A 21,125-nucleotide genomic window follows, 5' to 3' on the forward strand; every position below is an offset into this window, starting at 1 on the left:
TTGCTGACAGATCTGTTGTTGAAGCGGGGATTATTATGTGCTGAGGACCATGTAGCCATCAAATAAAATATCCACTACTTCATTTACTTTATTTCTTTCAACTCTCCTATACGCAATAAGACTACGTCAATAAAATGTCTTTGGTATTTGTATTTATTTTTTTACAGCAAGGAGCCGAAAAATAACATTTGCTCAAATGCCTAGGATTTTGATGACAGGGAATACACATTCATTTTCATATTTGATTACAGTATTCTAAAAATAAAGATTCCTCTATGACTCTTTAACAGCCACCAAGAATACAAATACTAACACATTGATAGTGCATTCAATTTTAGATTTGAAGTTCTGATTTTGTACATTTCATTCTTTTTTTTTTTTTTTTAAACATCCTTCTTCTTATGCGTCCATCAACACAAATTGAATGAAAGAAGTCTTGCCCAACCACTGATTGATTAAATAGTTGATTAAGAGGTATCAGTTTAGTCTCTGTTTATTACTCTGATAACGGCACACACACAATCACAGACACACAAAAACAAACACACACACACACACACACAGAGCACGGGAGGATATATCGTCTGTATCCAGTCAAGCCACATAGGGTGATTTATTCTCTGTCATTGCTCTCATTCCTGTCCTGCAGACCACAGTTGCCTTTAATTTCCCATTCTAATGCTTTGGAACAAGTGAGCTTGAAGACACCAATGTAGAGGATGCAGCCGGACTTGATGAGACATTCTCGGTCAGTGTGCTGTGCCGTGCCGTGCCGTGCTGTGCCGTGCAACTATTAAGACGTCCAAAACATCGGGAGACATTACAGCACATCATTTCAGATGACATGAAATGGAAGTCCAGGGCCGAGCCCACTATAAATATTAATGGCCGAGAACAAGCGGATTGGGAGTTGAGTTATCAGGGCAGGCCTTTCTAATTGACATTTTACCTGCTGTATACCTTAACGCGGGTTGTAAAACCCACCGTCCACTCCCAGCTGTAGGGGGGGGGGGGGGGGGGGGGAGTCGTGTCACTCAAAAGATCTTGGCCACCGTGGTGTGTGCTTTATCTTTTAGGAATTAATATCTAGTTGCATTTACATGACATTAGTTTTGAGTTGTCTAGGATTGGGAGGAAATACAATTACAATGAGATTAGAGGTGCATTAATTGACAAGTAATTGATGATTTTTGATAAGGGATTAATTGTTTAGATACCTTTTTAATTTGAAATTTCATTTGTCAACAGTAAATATTCTCCTATTTGTGGCATTCTCCATGAAATACAGAATAAAACCTTTGCTTTGACTTTGAAAACTGATCAACACTTTTTCCCTACTTTCCAACGTGATACGGAGCAGATTATTAACTGAATCAAAATAAATTTTTGCTCTCTGTACTGCTAATGTGTTGCATATGATAGCCTATAAAAATAAATATGTTCTCAAACTAGAAAAAAAAAATCCATTTTTCTAACGATAAGGAAATCAGGTGTTGTGGCAATAATGGAGCTCACATTTGAAAATGTGTCAATCCAAGTGAAAAAGGCCTTCCCTTGCGCACACGACACACAGCAAATAAACAAGCTGACCTTTATCTTAACACACACTGGCTCACCCGCTCGCTCCATTTCCATACTGGCACTCAATCAAACAATTCACTTCCTAAAACACCAGGCAACTGCATATGGAATACGACAAGCCAGGAAAACTTCCCACTTACATGATGTGAAAATGGACAGGTGGCACAGACAACAAACAATTATCCCCGCAGCACCGAGGAGAGAAATCGAAGATTGAGAAAACAAATAGGACTGATGTGTTTGAGGCTAAATGGCAAGCCCTGTGTGAGGAAGACTCACAAGTCTATTCATATTTACTGTTGCCTGAATTTCAATCCAAACATCACGGAAAGGACACGTCACGCCGTGCCGTGCCGTGCCGCGCCGCGGCGTGCCGTGTTTCTCTTTCCATCTGAGACGAGAGCAAACCCTGATCTCTATTTGATGAGAATACAAAGACAACAAAAAGGTTAATCTATACACAAACACTATTAAATAAACAGCTCATAATGCCAGGATATAGGAAATGGCACATAATTACATTTCCAAAAGGCCAGCGTTTGTAATATTCTTTTAAAGAGCATATGTGACTCAGCGGGTGCTGTGATTTATGAGCGTTTGTGGAGATGCAGCCAAGCGCGCAGGAAATGCTGAAAACGTGTTGGAAAACACCGGCCCGCCGACTGACCGACCGGCCGGCCGGCAGGCACACACAGCTCAACAAACACGCACACAATGTGATCTCACCACGTTTTCCACCAAAGTAACTACATCTGGCTATTTTTTGGACATAATCTACTCGTGTCGAGTAGAGGCTGCCTTTGAATGTAACATAAACCATATTTGAAGCCATGATGTCTTAACAATAGTGGCTATTGGATAGTAGAAAGAAAGAAAGAAAGAAAGAAAAAAAAATCCTCACTCAGTCCAGCTAGTTTGAGTCTTTGGCTCCATCAAGAGGACAAAGAGAGCCTCTGAAAAGCACAAATGTACACTACATTTGGGGTTCGAAAGACATTTTTCTTGATTTTATTTTTCATTTTTATGGCTATATTCCTACAGTTTTGTACATTGTTATGTTTGTGTGCAACTGAGGCCACCTGATTTGAACAGTATTGAAAGTGTGCGATATTCATACTGTTGTTATATGATAAGTATTAACTGTAAAGTTCCCGTCAATTGGATTCACTTCTTGGACATCTAAACATACATATTCACTCACAGATAGTTTCAATAAGCCATTATTGTGCTATTGACTCTTTAAAATGAAATAGTGATGAAGACAAATGACACATTCCTGAAGAAAATGAAACAAAGTAGAGCAGGTAAATATCTTACGGTTGGGGAAATGAATACATTCAAAAATACACCTTGATCTGTGTCATGAGAAAAACATCTTGGTGAACTAGGCCAGGCAAAAATCTATTCTCAAAGCACTACTACCACCTTGTGGTTGTAGAATATTGTTACAATCTGTGCATCAGAACATGTTAAGGATCTGGAAGTAGCAGAAATTTGTGAGTTGTGTTTGTAGACTTACCGTGAAATGTTCCTGGGACTTGTAGTTTTCATCGAGGTAGACGCGAGCTCTGCTGTACTCCTTCATGGCATCACTGGACAATAGCTCTCTGGTCAAAAGATGACAAAAGTGTCATTCAAGCAGTGGAGAGAGTTGTCCGCTCCATTTATGACTGCAACCAACAGTAAAAGTGGCAAAACAATATTGTGCAAACTTGGGTTGGATTTTTCAAGACAAATGTTGTGCTCTCATGCCAAAAGTGTGCAGATAAAAAAAAAAATACTGGAAATCACTGTGAACGACTCTACTTACTTGACAAAAGTGTCCACGTGTGACATGGAAGCTTCATAATTCTTCCCACCCACTTCTTGACAGTGCACAGCTAAGAAATGTGGCTTATGTGACTGAACTGTCTGTAAGGACGGAGAGACAAAAGAAGAAGGCGTCAAAACTGGACGTCACTCTGCCAAGGCACAAGCATCAAATGTAGATTTGACTATGATGACATGCTCGAATGTTTTTTATCCAAGCACAGCAAGTGCCTCCATCACAACAGCAGAAGTTACTGAGTGACTTTGACGGCCAAGCACAAGTCGGATCTTTCACCTCTCGTGACTTGGGGATGTGCCTCGCCTCTGGCGCCGAATGAATGTACATTAGGGTGCGACCGATGCTCCTATGTCAATATTTGTCCGAAGGTATTCCTCTCTGAACCAACACCGGCTTTGCTACTGTTGCAACAACATGGCGGGAATGCTAACCAAGAATCTCAACCTGTGGGAACGCCTACCAATGCATTTTGGAAAAGAAATGACACACTTGAGTGTTTGTGAATATGCCGCGTGAGGTGTGCAGAGAGGCCGAGCTCTAATGGAAAATCAATAGCACAGAGTGATTTACAGCACTCGGGCACTCACAAGGTCGGCCGACGGATGGCAGGCGAGGCTTTACATCAATGTCACTAATGTTGTGGCTGCTGAAGCTCTAAATGCTGTGTGGACCCTAAGCCATTCTTGATACTTCACAGGCAGCTCACCTCGGCAATGCATTATGCTCACTGCAGGCCCAATCAAATCAAAATAACGTATGGCAATAACACCATGGATTTTCCATCAACCTCTTGCCTCTTGAGCGAGAAGGCCGAAAGCAGCTCAAAGTTGGAAAGATTAGCGGGCCTAAGTGGGAAAGGGCACATTCTCAAGAAGCTTGCAACTCCCTATTAGCAGGGGAGAATGTGACTTGACGTGGACTCCATTTGAGGTGAATTTGAAAAGTGTCAAATGCAAATGTGCTGTCAAATCTGAACATATTGAATGAATATTCAAAACACCACAAAGCACAACACGGTGACCTTCGACACACATATCTCAGCAATTTGGACATTTCCGAAGTGAATGTGGAGACCCGGCACAATCACTGGCCTGTGATGATGCAGACAATGCAAATTTGGGCCGGGTGACTATTCAAGAGTGTGGCACAATGCAAATCAATATTTACCCTACTAGACCAGTGCCGGATCTCCATTTACCCAAGGCCTTTGCACACAAGGACCGAGCCATTTTTATTGATTGTATTTTTTTTAACCAACATATACAATCGGAATATTCAGTCTGACTTGGCTTATGTTGTAAAAGCACGGTTCCGTTTTGAGGCGATAGTATCCTATCCTGTTTAGATACACAACACCCCGCCTCTTTTAAAAATAGGTCTGACAATTCATCCAAATTTGAAATTGGCTGGCGGCCAGTTCAGAGCGTACCCCGCCCCGCCTAACATCCTCCAAAGACTGCTGGGTTGGCTCCAGCACGCTAAGCGGATAAGGAGGAGAAGCGCTTTGGAAGATTGATTCATGAATGAATGAATTCATCAAAATCAAGGAGGAGAGATAAAAAAAAGAAAAGGACCATAAACAGGCTATTATTGGCATCACCCCTAACTTTACATGGGGGTGAAAGTTCTCCACTAAAAAAAACGATATCAATTTCCTAAGAAGAATGTATCGCTTAATCGTTTCAAATACAGGACAGGACTTTCCACTGTTGCAAAATAAAAATAAATCAATAAAAAATACATACAAATGATAAACTATAAAGAACAATCATAAAAATAAATATAAATGTCAAATAAAAAAGGTTCCATCGTAAAAGCGATAGATACATAGATACCAGTGCATTGTTAAAGGCACTAAGGAAGCCCTTGCACCTATCTGTGTCATAAAGTGAAGGAGTTGCATTCTTCTGAGGAATTCCCTCAGTTTATCTGAGTTGGCATATACAGCCAGACTCCAAGTACTATATCAATATGGGGAGGAGGAGCAGCTGAGGTTTAAACAGGGCGGCGGCACACTCTGACCTTTGCTACAGTTGCAAGTCGATAAAAGCCACTTTAACAGCTCCTCTTGTTTATTTTCCAGGACGTTGCATAGGAACCTCAGAGGGCACGTCGAAAATAAGCAAGCCTTTCCTTATTGGCCTCCGGGTCAGTCACCGTGGATTGAATGTCAACTGCATCTAGCAGCTTTTAAGCACTTGTCTTTCAAAGTCAGACCTAACTCATTGTTTTACCTTTTATTTGGCGGGAGAAAATACGCCGCGCAAAGCCGCGCGTCGGCTATTCAAATGAATTGGGATCACTTTGTCAAATTCTACCGCTTGTATAATGCTGGTTCATTTGCACCCTGTCTATTGCTTTTCTTTTTCAAAATTGCTGGTGCCAGGCATAATTCTTGTACCTCCAAAATCACTACTTGTCAGGAGTGGAGTGGGCAAAGGTTTTTTACAATTTTAACATTGACAATTATCTATAATATTCAATTGGTGCTATTCTTGAGAAATGACAGTCACCGAAACTCACCCACCACCCGCACGCAGCACGTCCGAATCTGATCCTGGATAAACAATTTTGGTTTATGCCGCGAGGTAACGACCCAAATGATATCAACATGCTCATTTTAGACCGCAGCGTACATTGTAATCAAGACTTTATTAGTTTTTTTGCTTGAATTACTTTCACGGGAAATGTTCTCTCTCACGAAACACCCAATTTCTTTTCCAAAATAGAACAGATACAGCTGTAAGAGGACACAATAAGCGTATTGTGCATGCATGGACCACGGTGATTTATTTCATTTTCGTTGAGTTGCCGTTGAGGGTTTTTGTTGTTTTTTTTCCCCCGGCCACCACGCACAAGTTGAGAGTCATGCGTTTTTCCATGACGTCAGCCGGCAGCAGCACAGAGCTGGTTGGCTGGCTGGCATGCAGGCCGGCCTGAATCACCCAGGCCGCACCTCACCTCACCTCACCTCACCTCACGCTCCCTCTTCGTGCTCTTCTCGTGCGTTCCCCCCCCACTACGCAAACATGAAGTGATGTTAGGCTTTTCTCTAAGATGTGTAAGCTTGCTCCCATAACGCAAGGCGTTGCAATCCACTGACTTGCTGAGCAGAAGGCCCCGCTTGACACAGTTACTATACTTGATTTCACATATTGCAATGTTCATATGATATCTGGTTGAGCGTGCTCAATTGTGTCACACATTTTCAAAACTTCCCTTGATGTTTATGAATTATTTTACAGTCGGCATTCCAGTTCTTGATGGGATTCATTCGACGATGCAGTTTGCGTGGTGAAAACATGACATAGGTAATAGGCGGGAAAAGTCAACAACAAAGCAAAAGCAAGCTTGACAGGTAAAAAGATGACTGTATGTATAATTAGCGTGTGTGCACTGAGCAATATCCAATTATTCTAATGTATGTGAGGCAAATGTTTTTACCCTGCAGCAATATGTGAAAGACTGGGACTAATACAAAAAAGGAGTAAAAATAAAGTGTGAGAAGTCTCCATATTATTTTCCTGTGGCAATATTTGGATACTTGAGAGATGGTATTGGTGTATACACTTAAGGCAAAATAGAGTGATGTCAATCAAGTATTGTGTGTACAAGGTGAGTCAGACCACAATCAATGGGGACCTTGGTTTACATTTGCTTTGCAGTCCAAACTTGTTCAATCCATTTGGGAGAACAGAAATAGGAAAAGCATTGGGACCACTTGTAAGCATGGAAACACAATTCTGGAGCAAATCATTTTCATCAGGGGATTTTAAAGGAGGCAATTTGTCTCCCTATATATATCTATCTAACAGTTTCCAGGTGTTTGAATTCCATGTGTGTGACACGTGCGTCAAGGTCAGTCATACGTACCTGGTAAAACTCCTTCAGCCACGTTTTCTGTAGATTGTCAGGCTGCAAGGAGAAGAAACAAACGGTCAATCAAATCATCATTCATGAAGCGATGCAAGTTATTTTCCAACGGGAATCGTGTAGGATTTCTTTTGACAGGCAAGACACCTGCTGGTGGCAAAGTGGAAAAAAAAGCAACATGGAGACTAGTCAAGTTAAGCCATCAAGCTTATTTGACCTTATTTTGCTAGGGCTGTATCATCATAGCGGCCTCTCTCTTTCCACTTTAAAAGGCTATTTTGAGAAGCGGACTTCATTTCCACTGTACAACGGGAAAAGAGTCGAGTCAGGGCAGGGCAGGGCCTTGGGCTGTCTACTGTACCATTTAAGGAGACATCTTCCTCTGTCCATAACTCGCTCTGACGAGCGGCAGTTGTGTATACATGAATGCATGACTTGGTGTGTGTGTGTGAGCTCTTATGTCAAACCCTCCAGATGTCTTTGAATGATCAAAGTATGCTTGCTTGCTTGTAAGTTGCACAAATATAGGTAAAAGTGACGCAGGTAAGAGCTTGAAGCAAGACCACAAATTTACGAAAGCTAGAGATGGCCGGGATATCACGCCAAAGCTCGCAAAAGATCCGTTCAGAAAGAATCAATCTGCATTTTGCGATGAGGTTGAAAATGTGCAAGCACCATCATCCAACCTTCAGCCAGATCCGACAGCGCATATCGGAGCTCTATATAAGGACATGAGCGCTGGACCTTGTCATTAGTCACATGAACAGAGGAAGAGAAATGGAGGGGAAAACTAGAAGAGAGACACCCAGTCATACAAATGTTAAACAAGAAAGTGATCACCTGAATGACCGACCACTTTTTACTTTCACTAAATTGTCAAGTGCCAGAGAATATCAAGTCGGTGCGCATGAACTGTACGCTACTTGCCCGTTGTGGTTAGGAGCGGCGTATTTCCAGTCAAATGATGTTTCGACTGAGATATATTGAAAGAAATATTCATCATGAACCTCGCAAGAATCAAACTCAGAAAACGGCCCGGAAATTGTCAGGAGGGAAAAGTGGCCCACAGATTCCCAGTACTTGCTCAGATGTAGGCTGACCCAGCTTCGGTGGGACAGATGTTGACCTCGCCGTGGAGGCTCAGCTCGAGGCCGTGGAATAGAAAAGCCATTGAGTGCCACTCGTCTTTGGAGACTTGGATGCCTACCCGTGGTGCTTTGCTTATCAGGATGTAATTTGCAGTTAATTAGAGAGCGAGGCTCCACTCCAAGAGGTAAAAATAAACCCATGGCATCCCAAGACTGTACACCTCCACTTCCTCCTCTGGCACCCTCAGCCACCTAGTTTTTCTCGACCTCATGTTTCCAACTTAATGGCCTACTTAAATCAAAGTCTGGAGCCAGATGTGCTGTATGTATTTTGGTGAATTCGGGGTGAAAGAACTTCATCATCTTTGTCAAACACAGTTGATTAGCTCCAACAACAAAATATGTTCCAACGCTCAGATGTCTCTCTCTTCATCAAACAGAAGTGATGGATTGGATTTACAAAAGGAATGAGGAATGAGGCAAACGTGTGGAGAATGTAAATGACATTTTTGAAACAAGGTCATTGGCTCTCAGAGGCATCGGCAGCTGCCTAAAAATACCTTGCCAAGATTGGAGGACACTGGAGCAAATTAGAAGAAGGAGGACAGCAGAAGAAATATTACAGGAATAAACTGATTGGATGCTGTGACAACTTTTTCAATGTTTTATTCAGAGGCAATCGTCAAAATGAGAGACGGCAACTTTTCGGCAATGTCGGATGCAGAAGCGTCACTCACGCGCTGTTCGGGAATCCGAAGAGGCTCATTAAAATGCATTTGAACAAATCCACAGGGATCACCAGAGATGAGATAAGCTCCTGGGAAATGTCCTCCTTGAGGAACATCGTGTACCAAAGTATGGAGGAGGACCTTGAAAGTGCTCGAAAGAAGAATTGTCCCACGCAAATGTTCATTCCTTCCTGCTGCTTTGAGAAATGCCTCATAGATGCCAATTAGAACCCTCATAGCACCAAAGGTGGGATCATGTCAAATATGGGAATGTATCAAGTGTTAACCTTCAAGTCTCCATGAGCAAGTCACTTTGTCAAGGGTGAATCAAGTGTCGACTCACTGTTTTATCATCTTCATAAAGAGAGGAAGTCCAATCAAATCAAATTAGGATCAGATTTTCTCATCCGTACATACGATACAGAACATATTGAAACTAATTGGAAATCACTTCAGTCATGGTTGTGATGATTTAAATCAGAGTGTGCGGGCAGCCAACATTGGTGTTGGGTCTGATTTAAAAAATAATAATCATTTTGACTTTGGAAAATTGGACTGTTGCTCCATCAAAAACAACAATTTTATGGCACTTGCGACCATAGCGTCAAAGAAATATTGTGCAAAATGCAAACGGTAGCGGAGTGACGTGTGTGTCAGTAAATCAGCTTCACACACCCATTTTCGTGTGCAGTCGCTTGCGATTTGTGTAAATGATGTGTCATCAGAATACAGGAAATTACAACAGCCACAACAAAGCACCGTGGCTGAATGTCTCTGGGGTGCAAGCAAAACTGTGGGGAAACTCACTACAATTCAAAGTGCAGGATTTTCAATTTGGACGTCCAAAATGTTTACCATGCCATCGCATCTCTTGCGGTTGGCCGGTGTTGCGCAATCCACAGCAGGATGGAAAAGAGCTGTGCCAGTGATTTGTAGTATCTGACTCGTTTGAGCTCTCCCACTCACACCTCTGCCGTGTTACTCAACAACAGACTTTTTTTTTTTTAGCTATTCCAATGTCCGTCTTCAGCAATGCCTCTGCAGTCAGAATTCAATCCGGAACATAACAATTCAAAAGGTATGGCTGAGCTGAGGAAGAATTCCATGAGTTGATCATCTTCTGGCTAAGTGCAAAAAGCATTGACCGACAACACACTGAAGAAGCAAACTTTGCTTGAGGGATATTCCAGCAGCAAATACTAATATACTTTAGGACAACAATAGCAGCAAGTTTCAAACTGTACAAACAGTTGATTTCACATTGTTCAAATTGTTTGTGTCCTTCGTGACTTTCACTTGGGTTCATGAGGAATCTTGTTATTCTCTAAACGTATACATCATTATTCATAATAATGAGAGTCTGAATTCCAATTCATGTTAAATATTCAGTTTCTTTTCAGCTTGAGTTGTACTCGTGGCAGGATACTAACATAATTCATCAACTGAGGAAAACATGATTGGGGTCAGCGGTTGGAAGTGACCCCATTCCGGACCAAAGTTGAGCTGATTTCTCAGGGCCCGAAAACAAACAGACAAGTAGTGTTTCTTCATATGTGCACAGCAGAGGAAATTTGAAGTTACTTCCCATCTTGGCTAGTCTATCACCCTCAGTTTAATGCAATTTTTGTTCTTTTTGCTGTCAACTATTCTTATCTGACATCACTCTCATGCACACAGCATCCTGTTTGCTCTGGGACAGGAACTTTGCCTCTGCGTGACGCTCTTTCACAGACATCACATTTTCTGCATGCGTCAGACGCTTATTTACAATTACAAAGAGGAATAACATACCAAATGAGAATGGAGACTTTCTTCTTCCATGAAATGGCACAAAAACAAACAAAAAAAAAACATTCAGATGATATACTCAACAATGATGTCTCAATTCCTTTTCTACACCACCTAAGCCTTTTATGCAGGTCTCAGATGTGCTGGAAGCTGTCCTAGCTTATTTCAGCGTACACGTTGAACTGGTCGCCGACCAATCCGTATAGCAATCGTGACAAAAAATTCAAATCGACTCCAATGTGACTCAAGAAAAGAAGCACAAAGCAACCTTGCTATTCATTCTTTTTTTTTTTTTTATATACAAAGACAAATCTGATGTGGGAAACCTTATGCCACCATTTCTGAGGTGATTTGTAATGAAGCTGACACAACAAAGTCATCATTTTCCACTTACTTTACAAGCCAGATGCACCAAACAGATGGCAGACCTTGTAAAAAACAAAAAAAAACTTGTCCTGTTTAATGTGAATTGGACAGCTTCAAATGACACACAGCTTCCGTGACACGGGAAAGACGGGTGTTTCTATCATACAGCCTTATTAAAACGGACGTTTACAAAAGCACTTTGACCAGGTTTGCAACCGTACTTCACAAATACAGGCCAAACAGACCGATATATATGTTTTTTTTCAGACCCTAATGGCAAATGAGTTCCTTTCTGTCTTTTCTTTGTCAAATGTTCTTCTTCTGGCCAGGTAGTCCGAGATGAATTGACATCCAAATGGCAAATCTGCCAAATGGCCACGCTTATGTGTGTAGCTAGGCCAAGTGTGAAGTCTTTCAAAAGCCTCTCAACACATTGACACATGCAAAACGTAACAATCATCATTTTGGCTACATAATGCCTCCCTCCCCACGGAGGCAAATTGTGAATGACTATAAAAGCATTTTCAGAACCACATTATTTTTAGCCTTAGACAGAGAGACTCAGAGGTAAAATATAAAAATAGGGATTGAGAGACTTTGCATTGTTTGGAGCTATTCACAGTGGAAAATTCAGTGTTGCTGGGGGAAGACCAAGTGCAAAGAGCAGTTTGATAAGACAAGTGAAAGGAAAACACACAGGATAGATGCGTTGAAATTTGGATTCATGCATATTTCAATGTTTTCATGGCGTTAAAGGCACAATTGATGTCAATTGTACTGCACATTAACTCTTCCGTTTGCATTTTTTTCTGAGAAATGTAACACTGACAGTAGCCACGAAAGAAACAAAAATGTGTTTTTGTTTTTAAAGACAAAAAAAATATACTGTTCTTAAACATAAAGTATTCACAATAAAATAGATTGTAAAGAAATCAAGCGTGTGGATGATGATTTATTGCTGAAATTCAGTTCATTGTGCTGCTCCTACTGGTGTGCCCGTCTTGGCCACCAGGGGGCAGTCTAATACCGTCGTGCAGACAAACTAATAAGTGACATTTTGCTTTTTTTTGTTTGTTTGTTTTTAGAATCAAGCCATGCGGACTTTGCTAAGGCCAAACTGTGGTTGACTCAAACACACGAGATGTAATTGTCTGTTTTATGTTTAGTTTGACATGAGACTTCAAGTGGGTGCGGCATTAAAGCATGACAACTCTTTTTGATGAATTGCTCCCTAATTGTGAGGTAAATTGAGTCACCGCAAAGCACTCATATCTCAAGTCAAAGCCAAAAAACAAATTGCCCAAACGGCTGCTCGAAAGCCACGTGCCGGGTCACTCCTATCTCAAGGCACTACTGTACATACGTCCAACAAATCAATGAAGTGTGATTTTTTTTCTACACCTTGCTCACTCAACAAATGTGAACTGTCAAAACAGGCTCATGGACTATTCTGCCACGATACGGACAAACAAGTTAGCTGAGCTGCAAAATGACAAGCAGGACATTCAAATATACAGTTCCATATTTATTGGAATATTATGGATGGAGATTTTCATCTAACCCTTTCAACTTGGACACAACTGTGGGAAATGCCTGCCACGCCTGGCTGAAGGTTGCTGCGGCACAGAGAATACCAAAATAGCACATCTCACCTGTGTTTCACAAATCTTTCCATTTGGTCATTTAGTCACAGTCTTAACTGTTGTACTACATCATCATCATCATTATTAATATCATTTCAGATGCATTAGTGTGGCCTGCTGTTTATTGTTTGAAACAAAGCTTTCTATCCCTCATCTGTGAAGCAAGACGAAATGTACCAAATAATCTTAGAAGGCATGATCAAGGAAAAGGACTGCATCGCATCACCGACTCGTGCTTTTTTGCAAAGCGGTATTTTTGCCACAACCTTGTGGGCTTTCCCGTGACGATGCAATGGCATAATTACGCTAGATGTTTGACAATGCCAGCATCTGGTCAAAGAGAAGAATTGTTTTCAACTCGGAGTGTTCAAGTTTACACATTGCAGTGCTCCTACACAGACAGAGTTGGCGTCCCGCTCGCATCTGCATCGGCTCAGCTCTGCTCTGCTCTGCTACTACCTCTGAAGGCAAAACATTCCCAGGTCACCCCCACAATGTTCCTGTGACTTAAAGACAGACAAAAGAAAAGTAGGAAACAAATGGCAGCACTGAGTGACAGGCTCGATGTAGTATTTTGAAGATTGGGAAAATGGTCACTAGGCAAATAACAATTAAAAAAAAATAAACAAACATAGGCAGTAAATTAAATTCATTTTAGAAAACACTAAGTTAGCTTGCACGTGCTTTAAATCATATAACTTTATCATTGAGTTCAAGAAACGACGCAAAAAAAATCACAATGAAGTCATGGAATGAGGTTCAGTTGAAAGTTTGAGTAGCTCTCCTTTTCAACATGCATTTCGAAACATCTCACATTGGTGACATTTTCACAAGAGTTGACTATGAATCTGGAAGAAGTCAATACGGAATTGTTGGACTTCTGTACGTCCGGCACAGAAATAACTTGTTGTCCACAAATGATTGCATCTGTCTCGTTGAATAAAATCCGAGGAAGTTCTAACCAAATTCAGATGGCCTCTTTGTGTCTTAGGGTCTCACATGACACTTCTCGTGAGCAGACCTAAATTTGGAATCCAACTCTACAAAGACTTCATTCAATTGTGACTTAAGGGGTAACCAACACACCAGGAGCTATAAATAGAACACAAAACCAACCAACACAAACAAACTCTCATGGCCATTTTCAACGTCTGGGGGAGAAAAATCCACCAGACATTCAAAGCTGAGTTGAGAGGCGGGATATTTATAGGCCAGAAGGAGGGGGGGGGGGGACTCTTCCAACTGTAGTATACCAAAAGGGAGACACACTGCTAACGCAACTGAAAGGTTTGGGAAACTCAAATACAAAGGCATAAAAAAAGAAGAGGAAAAGATGTCAAGGTATCAAAATAATAACAATGTAATACAGCGGAAGTTAAACATTCCCAAATCAGTGCATGCAAAATGTGTGTGCATTACAAGTTGTTTATGTCCGAAAGCCAAAAAAGCAAAAGCCATTATGATGTTTTGCACGACTTCACTTTGGTTGAATTTGAATTCGAAAGATTTCACTCCAATGCTGGAGGCCAAGACAAACCATATTGCCGTTTGCTCCAAAAACTTGCCAAATGCCGATGAATGACAAAGGAAATCCTTTGACATCACATTAGCATCCAAATCAAACACTTACATAAGATTCGGTGTCATAGACAAAAAGAATGGATGAGGGTTTGTTTTTTTTGTCAGCGTTGCCTCACTAATCGGTCAAACCCAAACAACGTGGGCTTGTGTTGTGAATCTCCTGACAGTCTGACATCTTAATCATTTCGATAGGCACACAAGCAAATGAGTGAAAGTGGGCCACGGCAAACAACAGGAAACGTACAACAGAAAGACCCGCTCGGTGAGCCTGTTTGAAAACTATGACAGCCTCGCTCGCTCGCGAGAGAGAGCGTCGGGCGGGCGACTTGAAATGCGCGAGTCGTGACAAGCCCAAATGTTGGAAGACTAACGCGTCTTTGAAAACGTCAAGCAAAAAGACAAGTGCGTGCACAACGCTGGGAGCGCTAAAGGGAAAGGAAGGAAGGAAGGAAGAAAGGAAGGCACGAACGACGGAGGGACGAACTCACATCCTCGAACAGGGATCCAACGTTGGCTGTCACCAGCAGTATTCCTGTGCCGCCTTGCGCTGTTGTCAGCTTTCCAGCCATGATATTCTCTCTCGCAGGTGGCTCGACGACTGGATGGGGAACTTGACAGGTAAGAAAGAAACCGGCCGGCCAGCCAGCCAGCCAGTCAGCGAGCGGAGCGGAGCGAGGCGAGGCGAGGCGAGGCGAGGCGATCGTCTTGGACAGCTGCTTAAAAGACGGGGAATTTGCGACTGAAGCCGGGGATGAGGTGGCTCGGCTGGAGCATATTTTTCAGCAGGAACGAGGAGAGGAGTCGCTTTGCAGTGCAAGGTCCGTTCGCTGCTCGTTGCTGCTTCTGCTGCTGCTGCTGCTGCTTCTCTCGCTACTTTGCCTCATCCATCGTAAAAGTTTCCGTTTGAGCGCCTGTGGGTCGTGATGCATTTCAGGGGAGAGCCTTTCCCTTGCTCGGAACAGTGCAAAAGTCTCCCTCGTCAAGCAGGACCATTGCGTTCAGTCTTCACAAACCATAGGCTGGCTGGCTGGCCTGGAGTGAGTGAGTGAGTGAGTGAGTGAGTCCCGCACTGCTGTGACGTCACGGTGCCGATCGGAAACACGGGGCTCGCTCGCTCGCTCGCTTAAAGGGACCGCGCGCGCGCGCGGGCGCCGACGACAAACAACCAAACAGCTGTTGCTCGCTCTTCCAGTGCGCCTCCCGGACTTGTTCCGATTGCAGCTATCAGGAGATTGTGGAACGCTTTGCAAAATGCATCGGTTCACTTGTGCTTGCACATTTCACTTTGATCTATTCTGAGGAAAAATCAATGGTCTTGCACTTAAAAGTGAAAACCGATATATTGGAAGAACTTTTTTTTCAGAGGGAAAAAGGTACAAACAACCTGTGCATCCATCCATCCATCCATCCATCCATCCATCCATCCATCCGTTGCCATTGGTACAACAGAATAAGTCACGGCTCCCTATAATTCCATTTGTTTTGTGTTCAACTATTCAAGGCTAGATTTCACAGTAAATGCATTATTTCACCACACATACTTTATTTCACAGTAAATGCATTATTTCACCACGCATACTTTTTGTGATTTTTGTTTTGGTGGTTTACCATGCGATTTTTCTTCCACAAAAAACAAACCTTGGCTCAGAGTCAAGTCAAGGCAAATGTATTTATGTAGCCCTAAATCACAGAAATGTCGCAAAGGTCTTCGCTTACCCACAGTTGACAAATATTAACGACATCCCCTGATCTGAAGCCCCAGGAGGGCAACTTGGGAGAAAAAACATTGGGGGGAAACTGAGAAACCTCCAGAAGGGGACTTTAAAATGTTACCTCTAAATTGTGTGTGGCATTCATATTCCAAAAATGCAATCCAATCGTTGAGTCACTGAGATTTTGCAGCATGAAATCCATGATTGTTCCCATCAGGTTTTGCGTGTGAAAGCCAACATGTGGCGTCATTTAAAGATCATCATGCCGGAATGATCCCAGCTCCCCTGGTGATTCGAAGGAAGCCCGAGAATAAAAATAGCCGGCTTCAGTTTAAGGTAGCTGGGGGTCAGCGGCTCCGGGCAGGGATGTGACACACCGGATAAGCGCACAATGAGCTCCTGAGGAGGACAAACATTCAACTTTCTGGATTGATGAAGTTACCAAAAGTCAACATATTGGATATTTTGGGCCCATTCGTGCAGTGGAATGTGATGGACGGATGGACGGACAAACATTTTGGGTATATTTCCACTTTGTTGATGTGTGCAAATTGAACCATGGCTCATGAATCATGGCTCTTTTTGTGTGGAGTAGCTGAGCAATGACTGCCAGAGTATGCGCTCATGTCATAGTACAATTATTAATTTGACTGATAATGGCTTAAAGGATCCTTAAAATATCACTTAACCCTTTTCATGGCATGGATTTCATTTTCTCTTTGAAGGGCAAAAGTGAGGAAAATCTTGATTGAGCAAATCTTTTATTTTGGATAATCATTGTTTCAAATTGAAATCAAACTGACTTCAAATGAACAGAGAGCGAGGAAACAAGCACTTAACTTCCTAGAGCAGAGCTTGCCGACTTTATTTGGAAGAGGGCTGGACCTTCAAATAAAAATTCAATAAAAATCTATTGTAGTATTTATTGATTCTTGGGGTTTTTTCCATTTCATTACAAACCTGAAGGTATTTTTAGCCTTTATAGTCTCAGTTGTTCTTTTCAGTCGCTTTAGTATGGACCATATGATATTTTCACTTCCAACTTCAACTATACGTTTATGCGTCATCATATGAGGCAGCTTCACTCCACCGACCGACCATCTCAGCCAACTGGTTGACAACGGAGGGAGGCGTGCCTCCACCATTGTCCTAATTAAACAGCTTGTAGGCAGACCAAGTGGAAATAGTCCTAAAAATACCAAGGCAAATACGTATGGAAGTCTGTGCACACAGATAACAGTAGCGCCAATGTGCACGTTGCTTAACAGTCAGTAAATACAAGAGCATTAGTCCCAGGCAGGATATCCCAGAGGGAAATGCAACCACCGTGGATGGATGGATGGATGGATGCGGATGGCTTGGTGGGCCTATGCCTGTGTGTCATAAATAAAGAGATTCCACACACGTCGAAACTCCACCCTTTGCACTCTGGGAAATGGAAAAAAAAAAAGGGTTGGAATGCCAGACAGCAAGCAGCTGTGCACTTTGACCCTGGTGTCACAACTACTCAAAATGACATGTCTAAAAATAGGCAAACCCGGAAATAATCTGCCATTCTAATGTCTGCAAAGGAATACTGTTTCAGATACTGTTTTTGTCTGCTGGACCATTCATACAGACCATGAATAAATGATTTTGCGCCCATGCTGCTTTTTCTGTTGGGTGATAGTCTCTGTGTTTTGATGGTACCCTTGAATTGCTGACATATTTCTCCAGCAGAGTGAATCCCACTGTGATGAGGCCTATTTTGGAGCTCCCACTGCGTGCTTTATAATGTCGTCCCAACTCATTTATCCTCCTTACCAATTAAATTGGAACATATTGTTCCTGCCGTACAAAGGTCAGTTATTTTCCGAAAGAGCTCGGTGATGACCCATTTTACTTCAGGGGAGACTGACTGCGAGGATTAGCTGGCTTCAGCTCTCAGTTCATCATCTTGGGGGGGGGGCTGCATCATGCTTTAGGGACACTTTTCATCACCTGCAACTGGAGCAGGGAAATTAGAAACGCTTTCAAATAGCAGTCAGGAAATGCCTGCTAAAACACCTCAACTTGATTTCAAGTTAACCAGTGGTACTTGAAAAACTGGCAGGTGGCTGTTGACCTCATTTAGCAACAGTCTTTATTTTTTTTGTCCCGTAAAGAGTAGGCCTTGTTTATGAGATGATGAAAAGTATAGAGTAAGTAACTCAGTCACTGCCAACCCAGTTGGTATCTTTGACGTCATTGGCACTGAATGAGTTCACGTTAAAAATATCAAATTGTGCGCGTGACCCTGGCTCACCGGAAGCCCTCAATCCATTTCAATTGAAGGTGGCAAAAAGTCAAGAGAGCGACCCTCTGAGTCAAGCTGTCATGAGAGGTCTGTCCTAAATATAAACCCAGAGGATCCATGTCGAGCAGAAATCTCCCAAAGGTGCTGAAAACAGGCCTGAGTGTATCTAGGAAACGTCTGGTGCCAGAATGGAAAACAAGCCGTGCTCTGTGCTTCTCTCCACAGGTCTTATATAAATGTCCCAACAGAAAAGGCCTTTAATTGGCATTAAGCGGTACCGCAGCCCGGCTGAAAAATGACAAAATTGTTCCACCTTGGGCTCAGCACATGTTTACTTACAGAATCATAACGGAATCTTCTCTTCCAATGTGTTTTGGGGTTAGCGCCAGTGTGGAAAGTGTCTCCTAGTAACCAACAATTTAGCAGCACAGCAAACACTCAAAGTATAAAACAAGCTTGACTGAAGTCAAGACAAACAAGGCTCTTGTAATTACACTTGTAAACAGTGAGCAAAAAATGTCAAGTGGGAAGCTTGTGACTTGAAAACACTTCAAATCATACGCAAGAAAACCATTCACACCAGTGATTCTCCGCTGGACTCGGAAGTGGTTTCCATGCCATCACTTTGCTCTATTGAAAAACCCTTTTTTATTTTTTAATGGATAGAGCGAGTGAGTAGGAATTAAAAGAAGAGCATCATCTTTCATTTGCCTCGTATGGAGGCAGCGTGCCATCACCAAGTCACCAAATGCGGAAAGTCTGGAAGAATGTTCCTAAGCACCTCACTCGGTTCCTGCTCTGGTGTTCCAAGTAGTACAAGCGATGAAAAAGTGAGAGTGTGAGTTGAAATGGGTCAACTTGATGATTCTGCCAATTCACTTGCAGTATTGCTTTTATCCCAATAGAGGGCAGTAGAGAAATTCTTGCTGAGGCCAATCTATTTTGCAGCGCAATTGTTATTTGATTCCTTCAAAGTTTAAGCATGTAAATCAACAACTCATTTAATTTGGGAAAAACTGAAGAAAATAACACGCATGGCACATTTTTGGAGGAGTCAGAAAAATAGAAGGAACGGGAAAATAAATCAAGAACACTCCAGTAAATCTTATTTTAGCTCGGATTATTGAATTGAATCTATTTCTTGCAATTCCACAGTAAATGGTCTCAAAATATGAATGCGGTGCTAGACACAATACGGTCTTGTTTCAATCATGGAGCATTGTTCACATGATTCTTTGATGTTGTAATGAATTGAAATGCATTGAAAGGAAAACACCATGAATGAGGATTCAAAACCTGTTTCTATTGATTTGACTTTCCCTGGAAAATGGTATCTCCATTGTAGTATTGTTTGGTTCCCACTGTTTATTCAGCTGCATGCATGCATGCCCTGCTTTGGAACTGTCAATGACATCAAGTCTCGCAAACTGCCAAAGTAAATGCCACAGGATTTTTTTTATCCTATTTATGTACAGCATTTATATATATTTGAAAATAGTTTCTCCTTCGTTTTGGACCGTTGTTAGTGTAGGGGTTGTATAACTCAATTTGACCACTAGACGTCAGTGTTGGATTAACTTTGCTGTTGTTGAAAGGCATTTGTCAAGGGTCAGTGTTATTGGCTTCAGAGCTAAGTTTTAAAATTCGCTTAGGTTGTACTGTAAAAATTGTCAAGTGCATCAATTGTGCTCAATGACTAAAGCGACCTAATTGCCTGCTTGCCCCCCACCCCAAAAAAAAGCATGATTTATTATTATTTTTCATATGAAAACAATGAAAGAGGTTCTGTCATCAATACAAACTTGTTTCAGTAGTAGTCAAGCACGGTAAAGGGAAGGGGGCCCCAAATGGGATTGTGCTGAGGGCCCCTGAAAGACTTGGACCAGTAGTGGATTTGGCTAATGACCACAGTGTCCAGATGATAAGACATGAGTGACAACTCCATGGCAGCTGTGCGTGTGCTCCCTTCCCAAACAAGCGCTCCATCAATGTCTCTGTTTGTGTGACAGCTGCCTGGGCCCCTCACAGCTTTGTAGATCCAAAAGAGAACCTGCTCCCTCTTTCAACTTAAAAGTCATGAAAACCCTTCACACCCTCATTAAAGGAATGTGAAGCTCGAACTAAACCTTTTGGCCAACATGATGTTTGCAAGTGGTTTGATTTACAGGTAGATGTCATTTCATAAATGATTATGAATATGTACTGTAAATGATTTACTATTTTCCTCGGAAATCTTCTCTTCCCATCAGGTTAACAATCAAAAATCTACCAAAATGAAATACATCGCATTTCAGAACGAGACGAGTTGGTAATTGTTTTCTGACTTTTCATTAGGTCACTGCGCTGCTCCACCAGACTTTTTCCTTTTCTTACTCTCCAGAAAGAGATGATTCGTAATGTGCACGGGTTGAGATTTCTGAAATCGAACTTAAACAGGTGCTGCTCTTGAGTCATAAAATGAGTCATACTTGGCCAACACCAGTGAGTCATTATCTCCGTTGCATGCCCCAATATTGTCGGAACAGCTGGAGCCAAACCTTGCATAATGATATTCCTAGCAAAATCTTAGGTTTGCATTCAGCTTGCATACTTCCATCTTATTTGACCATCCGCTATCTTTTTTGTTTCTCAGCAACGAGGCTGTTTTACGACGCTTCCCAGC

The 21,125-nt window shown here is 42.1% G+C and overlaps 1 protein-coding gene across 3 annotated transcripts in view; it reads right to left on the reverse strand.

Annotated features, from left to right (window-relative positions):
• inpp5a (inositol polyphosphate-5-phosphatase A) overlaps positions 1 to 15,522 on the reverse strand; it is a 71,789-nt gene extending 56,267 nt beyond the window's left edge. For 2 of the 3 annotated variants that reach the window (XM_085922280.1, XM_085922281.1), the window contains exons 1-4: positions 14,965 to 15,522; positions 7,283 to 7,324; positions 3,392 to 3,492; positions 3,101 to 3,188 (exon numbers count right to left, since the gene is read on the reverse strand). In XM_085922280.1, the coding sequence (XP_085778406.1) occupies positions 3,101 to 3,188; positions 3,392 to 3,492; positions 7,283 to 7,324; positions 14,965 to 15,045 (312 nt within the window). In that variant the 5' untranslated portion in view covers positions 15,046 to 15,522. Of the gene's footprint in view, positions 1 to 3,100; positions 3,189 to 3,391; positions 3,493 to 7,282; positions 7,325 to 12,904; positions 12,961 to 14,964 lie in introns of those variants that run through there. The other variant, XM_085922282.1, reaches the window with a different exon arrangement.
• Positions 15,523 to 21,125: the final 5,603 nt, after the last annotated feature.

The sequence above is a fragment of the Syngnathus leptorhynchus genome, chromosome 10 (assembly GCF_054491065.1).
Source record: "Syngnathus leptorhynchus isolate UIUO chromosome 10, UIUO_Slep, whole genome shotgun sequence".
Taxonomy (NCBI): domain Eukaryota; kingdom Metazoa; phylum Chordata; class Actinopteri; order Syngnathiformes; family Syngnathidae; genus Syngnathus; species Syngnathus leptorhynchus.